The 6,836-nt window shown below is 44.1% G+C and overlaps 1 protein-coding gene across 2 annotated transcripts; it reads left to right on the top strand.

Moving 5' to 3' along the window:
- Positions 1–425: 425 nt before the first annotated feature.
- LOC104566763 (small ribosomal subunit protein uS12) lies at positions 426–3,992 on the top strand. Of its 2 annotated transcripts, XM_088537885.1 has the most exons (4): positions 2,706–2,802; positions 2,953–3,112; positions 3,311–3,431; positions 3,797–3,992. In XM_088537885.1, exons 1-4 carry the CDS (start codon positions 2,799–2,801, stop codon positions 3,941–3,943), a joined length of 432 nt encoding a protein of 143 aa, XP_088394011.1. In that variant the 5' UTR covers positions 2,706–2,798; the 3' UTR covers positions 3,944–3,992. The 2 variants fall into 2 exon arrangements, 1 of the variants encoding a protein (XP_088394011.1); XR_015914097.1 differs by lacking the exons at positions 2,706–2,802; positions 2,953–3,112; positions 3,311–3,431 and adding an exon at positions 426–617.
- Positions 3,993–6,836: the final 2,844 nt, after the last annotated feature.

Genomic DNA, 6,836 nt, shown 5'->3' with positions numbered 1-6,836 from the left:
GCCAAGAGGCACCTACTGCAGGCCCTTTGGAAAGTAGCCCCTGAGGTTTTTGACCCCCAAACTATAGCCAGGAGTTGTTTGGGAGAACACACATCCCACTTGTCCTGGGGAGCCCAGAACTGCACCCACTACTCCAGGTGCAGCCTCACCAGAGCTGAGCAGAGGGGCAGGATCCCCTCCCTCAACCCACTGGCAACGCTCCTCCTCATACAGGCCAGGAGCCCATTGGCCTTTTTGGCCACGAGGGCACATTGCTGCCTCATGGTTAACCTGTTGTCAACCAGGACTCCCAAATTGCTTTCTGTGGAGCTGCTTTCCAGCAGGTCAACCTCTAAATTTCAGTGGGGAGAGGGCAAAAGCAGGCTAGGAAACATTCTGATATTCAGCATTAGAGAGAGGGGTGCTTGGGTTTTACTGCTATGAACCTGTCCAAGTTTTTTACTGCTCTGTGAATTAGTATATTAATGATTTTAAAGCAATTCATTTGTAATTTCAGCGGTGTGGAAGCTAAGCAGCCCAATCCTGCCATCAGGAAATGTGTCAGAGTCCAGCTGATCAAGAACGGCAAAAAAATAACAGCTTTTGTTCCCAACGATGGTTGCCTGAACTTCATTGAGGTGAGCAGCTTGCATCTAAAATCAGCACTCTTAACTGCTCCAGTGTAAGCATGCTCAGTAGTTACATTTTTGGCCCTACACCTTTGTGGGGAGGGAGGAGTCATACTCAGATGAAAGCTGCATTCCTGCTTAGAATGCAGTTCTAGAATGCAGAAGTTCTGGTGGCTGATTTTGGTCGCAAGGGTCACGCTGTGGGTGATATTCCTGGAGTTCACTTCAAGGTTGTCAAAGTAGCCAGTGTTTCTCTATTAGCCTTATACAAAGGCAAGAAAGAAAGGCCAAGATCATAAATTCCTTTGTGGCAGCTAATAACTAATAAGCATTTTTTTTCATTTGATAAGTATTTGTGTGGCTTTCTTTTTATGTCATAAGTGAATGGTTTATATATACAAATACATACTCTACCCAGTATTAAACACGAGGTGACGTGTTTGAGTGAACGTTTTTTTCCTGGGATGACTCTAAAGCTGAGCAGCAATCTGGTTTTGGGGCAGACAAAGATAACTTATTTTGAAGAATATGGTCAAAAAGAGGGGAGGAAAAAAAAAACTCATGCCAGAATTTTCACAAAAACCTATATAAATCTAAAAATAAAAACAAGAAATAGCAAAATGTACAGTATCATCATCTCTATATTCTTGGAAGATTTTAACACATTAGTAAATATATTTCTCCTTTGCGTCCAAAAGCCATAGTCCATTTCAATACATCTATTTTACTAATTTATCTATTTACTTCCTATTCAAACTTTATATATTAAAAGTTTCTTATGTTCTTAAAATTGTAAAGCAAGTAGTTTAGTAATTTTCCTATCCTTAAAATTACCAAATTGGTATTGCATTTGCTAAAGATACTTGCTTATAGTAGTATTCTCTTATCTCCTGAAACTTCCTTGGCTTTCTAGTTCTATGTTTTGGGTTTTGGTTTTTTTTGTTACTGACTTGATTATTTACTCTGTCCAGATTGCAGGGCTGTTTCTCTTCTTATATTCAAAACCACCCCAAAGTATGTATCTTCTATTTAAGCTGTAAACATACGTTGTGTTAAAAAAAATATACATTTAGATCTAATTATTGCCCCTTCACAGTAATTTCAAAAAGGGAAGGGAATGTTCCTGAATTGTTCTTTTAGGAGTGGATTCCCTGATGAAGCAGCTGTACCTGTTCATTTGGCATCTGCAGATTGCTGAAGTTTGGCAGAATTGACTTAAAGGAGCTTTCAGAATTAATAAATGGCTGTTTCTGTTGCAGAGTTTTACTCCAGTATAAATCCATTAAAAATAAATAGGAGGAATGTAAGCATTTAAATCAAAAAGTTCAAGAAGAGAGCCCTGGCTCAGCGACCATTTAAATTCCTTGGCTATCTTCCTAGTTCATGCTAAATAAACCATTCTTGGAGATTACTGCTCATGTTGGCACACGAACACCTTGGCACATGTCTGGTGCACAAATGTGCTGAGGAGGTGGAACTCACGTGCATTTCCTCACCTGCTTCATTAAGTGACCTCTAAGAGTATTAAGGCAGAAAGAAGGGGCAGCTCCAGGTGAGGCCATTTCTTTCCCCACAGGAGTGCTGCTGCTGTGCCCGTGTAACCAATGCAGCGCATCAAACGTAAGCCTCTTTTCCCAGGGTTACGGGTCCAAAGCTTCCCCTGAGGAGCATCTGCATCTAAAAGCACGGCCAGCACCACGCCGAGAGCACCGCAGCCGCTCTCATTTCTCTTCGTCCTGGAAAACGATGGAGGCACCCGCGAGGGGCGCGCAAAGAGCCTGGTCAAGGTAACGGCGCTCCCGGGTCCTTCACACCAGGCGCTTCCGCGTCCCCGGGTGGGATCCCCGGCGCTACGTGCGGCGAGAAAAGCCCGAGCCCCGCACGCCGCCTGCGCCGCTCCGGCCACGTCCGCGCTGAGGAACGTTAAAAACGAAATAACAATAATTAAAGAATAACTAAGCGATAGAGAGGAGGCAGCGAGGAGAGGACGCGCCGCCGCGGGTAACGGCCGCCGCCAACGGCTGCGCGCGGCGCAGAGGCCCCGCCTCCCGCGCGCAGCTGCCCGCGCCGCTGCCGGTGCGAGTTTCCAGTCGGGCGCGGCGGGGCAGCCCGCGGGGTCCTGGCGGCACGGCTAGGCGGCGCGGCGCGCGAAGGACCCCTCCCTTTCCGCGCAGATAGCTGAGCGGCAGGATGGGTGAGCGAGGCTCTCCGCGTGGGGTCGTGATTGGGGCCTTGGGGTTGGGGAAAGGCGCGCTCGCGGCCCCGGGAGCGAGCGGTGCTGTGGGCGGGCCGCGCGTGGGGGGTGGCGCGCGGCGGCCTCACGGGCGCGGCGCGTGTTTTGCAGGCAAGTGTCGCGGGCTGCGCACGGCGCGTAAGCTGCGCAGCCACCGCCGCGACCAGAAGTGGCACGACAAGCAGTATAAGAAGGCGCACCTGGGCACGGCGCTCAAGGCCAACCCCTTTGGCGGTGCCTCGCACGCCAAGGGCATCGTTCTCGAGAAGGTGTAAGTGCAGCCCGGTGCCGCGTGGGTGCTACTGCATAGCCTCAGATAGATGGCCAGCCGGTAACTTAGGGGGTTGGACTATGAGTGCAGCTTAAGAGCTAGTATAAAGTAATACAGTATCTCATGACATTGTAATGGTTATCTGCTAATTATTCCCATAGATTTCTGCTAATGTATTTTCCCATGCTTGCATTTTAGTGGAGTGGAAGCTAAGCAGCCCAATTCTGCCATCAGGAAGTGTGTCAGAGTCCAGCTGATCAAGAATGGCAAAAAAATAACAGCTTTTGTGCCCAATGATGGTTGCCTGAACTTCATTGAGGTGAATAGTTTTCAAAAAACAGCCTTTATAAAGTTGTACATGAAAGTAATGAAACACAGAATTGATGAAATTGAACAAGATGAGGTTCACGACATTTTGAATTGTGTGTATCTTAATTCTGTGTCTGCAAAAGCAGATGAAAAAATGCCAGAGGAGTTTTTGTACTTCTCACTAGCTAACTAAGCCACACTCGATAGCTTTGCTGCAATCTGAATGACACTTATTCGGCTTATTCTTCTGCAAAACACTGAAGGGGATAATGTCCTATAACTTACGTGTATCAATCAGATTTAATGTAAGTTAATACGGAAGGGTGCACAAGTCCAGCATCTGCAGCTCTCTAACTACCCTGTCTTTTATTCTAGGAAAACGATGAAGTTCTGGTGGCTGGTTTTGGTCGTAAGGGTCACGCTGTGGGTGATATTCCTGGAGTCCGTTTCAAGGTTGTCAAGGTAGCCAATGTTTCTCTGTTGGCCTTGTACAAGGGCAAGAAGGAGAGACCGAGATCATGAACTGAAATTGAGCTGCCAAGAATATAAATAAAATTTTTGATTGGAAAAACTCTTGTATGTGCTATGTAAGGTGGCTTATGGTGGGGTGTTTTTTTTTTTTTTTTTTTTTTTTTTTTTTTTTTGTTAGTATTTTAACAAAAACCTTATTTTTGTCTCTTACACCAAAATTTTAAACACTTTAGGGAGGATATTCTTCTCTTAGCATTAGCCCGGCATCTATAGATGAAATATAAATGCTTAACATTTAAAAGAAAATGCAATTTCTGTGAAAGGCAGCAAAACCAGATCTGTTTGTCAGAAAATATTGTGGGTCACTTATTTTAAAGAGAGGCAATGAATTCCAGCTTTGTAAAGTATCACTGAACTCTAGAAAGATCAGTTGATTTTTCTAGAGTAGAGGGTAATGATCCTACTTTAGACACTAGGTAGTTTCTTTTTGTTGGAGAACTATGTTAGTATTTTTTTTAAAACCTGTGGTATTAATATATTGCACTCTTTATCTGTTTGGCAGTTGAATATAGATACTGCTTGAGAAATACCTGTATTAACTCTTGAGTAGTGCTACATAATTTGGAACATGATTGCAGACTTTCAGAACAAACAGGTGCCTGGATAGTATAGCTGGAATTTTATCCTGTCATCAGTCACAAAACTTCCTATAGGAACAGAAATGAATTTCTTGCTGCTAGGTCAGCCCCCCCCAACCAAACCCTGATATTTCAGTGGGACTATTTAATTCATCGGGGATCAAAACATCCCTTCAAACAGCAAAGATGGAAGGAGAAGAAATTACATATACCTTTTGAGAACAGCCTGCCTCAGGTTGAAAATGGTCACTGGCAATGTTGAGACTAGCATATATTCAAATGATAATAGCAATTCTAGTTTCTAGTGTTAAGACACAAAACACATGACACACAATTCGTCAGATTTAGGGCTCAAAAGGATTATTAAACAATCTGATCTGTTCTCCTGTCCTACTTGGCCTGCAGAACTTTACCCGGTTGCTTTCATATGAGGTGTAAATTAAAATAGAACAGAATCAAACAGACCGAGAATCTCTACCACTGAATATTTTGTAGTTTAGTCATCAGGGAATCTGCGTGATCTGTGTTTAAATCCTTGCTTCAAATCGGGCACAAACTTTGGCTTCCCATATCCTTTTAACTACTGTCAAAATGAATGTGAGTTTGGTTGCGGTTCCTCTTCAACTTCAGAGGGGAACACAGGAAAATATTCCACCTGTGATTCCCAAATTAAGGCTCCCTCTCTGGTAACTTGACTTTAATACCCCTTTAGCTTTCAGGGTGAGGTCTTACCTCTGCGCCTCTGTAGTGAGGTGCATGCTGCTTCTGACAGCCTTTCAGATCAGTGTGCTCATTCTTAAACATCCAAGAGGAAACCAGTCAAGCCATTTGTGTGCATTCCTTAGGGCAGATTTCCAACGGGTGAAATGCAGTTTAAAGATTTCTGCCGGCTTTGTGTTCTGCACTCCTGTCCCAATGCCAAACAACAGGGCAGAGAGGTGGCAGAGTTTGTCTCTGAACCAAGTTTTGCAATTAGGTTTTGCATTAGCAGCAGAGGAGGAAAGCAAGAATAAAGAAGGTAGATGCATTTGGTGCCCTTTTTGGAGAGAAGGGAGGAAAAAGGCAATGTGGTCTTTATAGTGTAGAGAAAAAAGGGGCTGAAACAGCAAGAGCTATGGGAAGAAGAGTGCTGAAGAAGCAGCAGACTTTCTGCTATTGCAACACAGCTAGAGGTGAGGAAGAAACAACATGATTTGAGGCATGGTTTACAAGAGGAACTAATATAAAGAGGCTTCTTGAACCTCTGCCAGATTTGGATATAGTTGAAATCCAAGTACATGTGCAGTTCAGTCAACTAGCACACTGGTTCAACAGATGACACCAACAGCTGTCTCCCTTACCCCCAGAGCACCTAGTATCACTAGTCCCAACCCTCCTGTTCTCTTATAGAGTAGAGGGTTGACCGATAGTACTTCCTTTCATGTTTTGGCTGTTTTCTCTTTTCATCCGAGATGTTATGCAGATGGATCTTGAGGATCTTCCAGATCCCAGTATTTCTGACAGCTTCACTGAATCTAAGCTGCTATTTAAGCACAGTGAGTTCAACCATGCTATTGTGCGCCCCAAACTCCCAGGTGTGTCCTTAGGCTGCTGTGGCTGTGTCTGAAGCTTCTGTGAAACACAGAATAATCTCATAGGCTGTAGTAGAGATTCACACATATTCCTCTACAAAGTCTCTGAACTCTAGCCCTAATCTAGAAGAACGACGTAAGCAGACAGCCAGGTTTGAATGAATTGGCTGCCAACAGTACAGCTGTATTTATGAATAATTTGCATCAAATCAGGTGTAGACTCACACATGAGAAAAAATAGCTACACAGTTACATGTAAGAAGAACATTGTCAGCTTTTTCTGAGGTGAGTCTTGATTATAGTAGGATTGAATGGTTTAACAAACCTAACCATTGAATAGAGGGCTATGGTTCAGAAATTGCTGGTCTGACCCCAGTTCCTAGTGGTAGAGACAGATTGTAGGTAGTTTAACCTAGAAATCTTGGTGTTATATATGCAAATGTTATCACAAACCATTGGTGTAGAAATTCCAGGTCCATTTCTACAGGAGCTACATTATTTCTGCTCAGAGAATCACCAGCTTCATGTTTGTTATTTGTTCCGGATGGGCTCAGGATTCGGCAATAATCACGCAGAACGAGGTGACTACATTGAGCATTTATTCAGGTGAAAGCACATAAAAGAAGCAAAGTATGAATAACTACTCACAAGGTGATACCTGCCGGCAGGATACTGGACTCGAACATCCTCTCGAGCTGGCAGATCAGAGAGAGAGAGTTGCTGACTGGCTCCCGC

Source organism: Tinamus guttatus, unplaced genomic scaffold (genome assembly GCF_059628265.1).
Source record: "Tinamus guttatus ecotype Peru unplaced genomic scaffold, ASM5962826v1 Tinamus_guttatus_pri_ptg000877l, whole genome shotgun sequence".
Classification (NCBI taxonomy): Eukaryota; Metazoa; Chordata; class Aves; order Tinamiformes; family Tinamidae; genus Tinamus; species Tinamus guttatus.
This window is presented reverse-complemented; position numbering and strand designations above follow the sequence as displayed.

Bases quoted from the DNA above. Each gene is read 5' to 3' on its own strand.
- LOC104566763 (XM_088537885.1), top strand. The intron at 3,113-3,310 runs GTAAGTGCAGCC...CTTGCATTTTAG, and splicing joins GGCATCGTTCTCGAGAAGGT to TGGAGTGGAAGCTAAGCAGC. The intron at 3,432-3,796 runs GTGAATAGTTTT...CTTTTATTCTAG, and splicing joins GTTGCCTGAACTTCATTGAG to GAAAACGATGAAGTTCTGGT.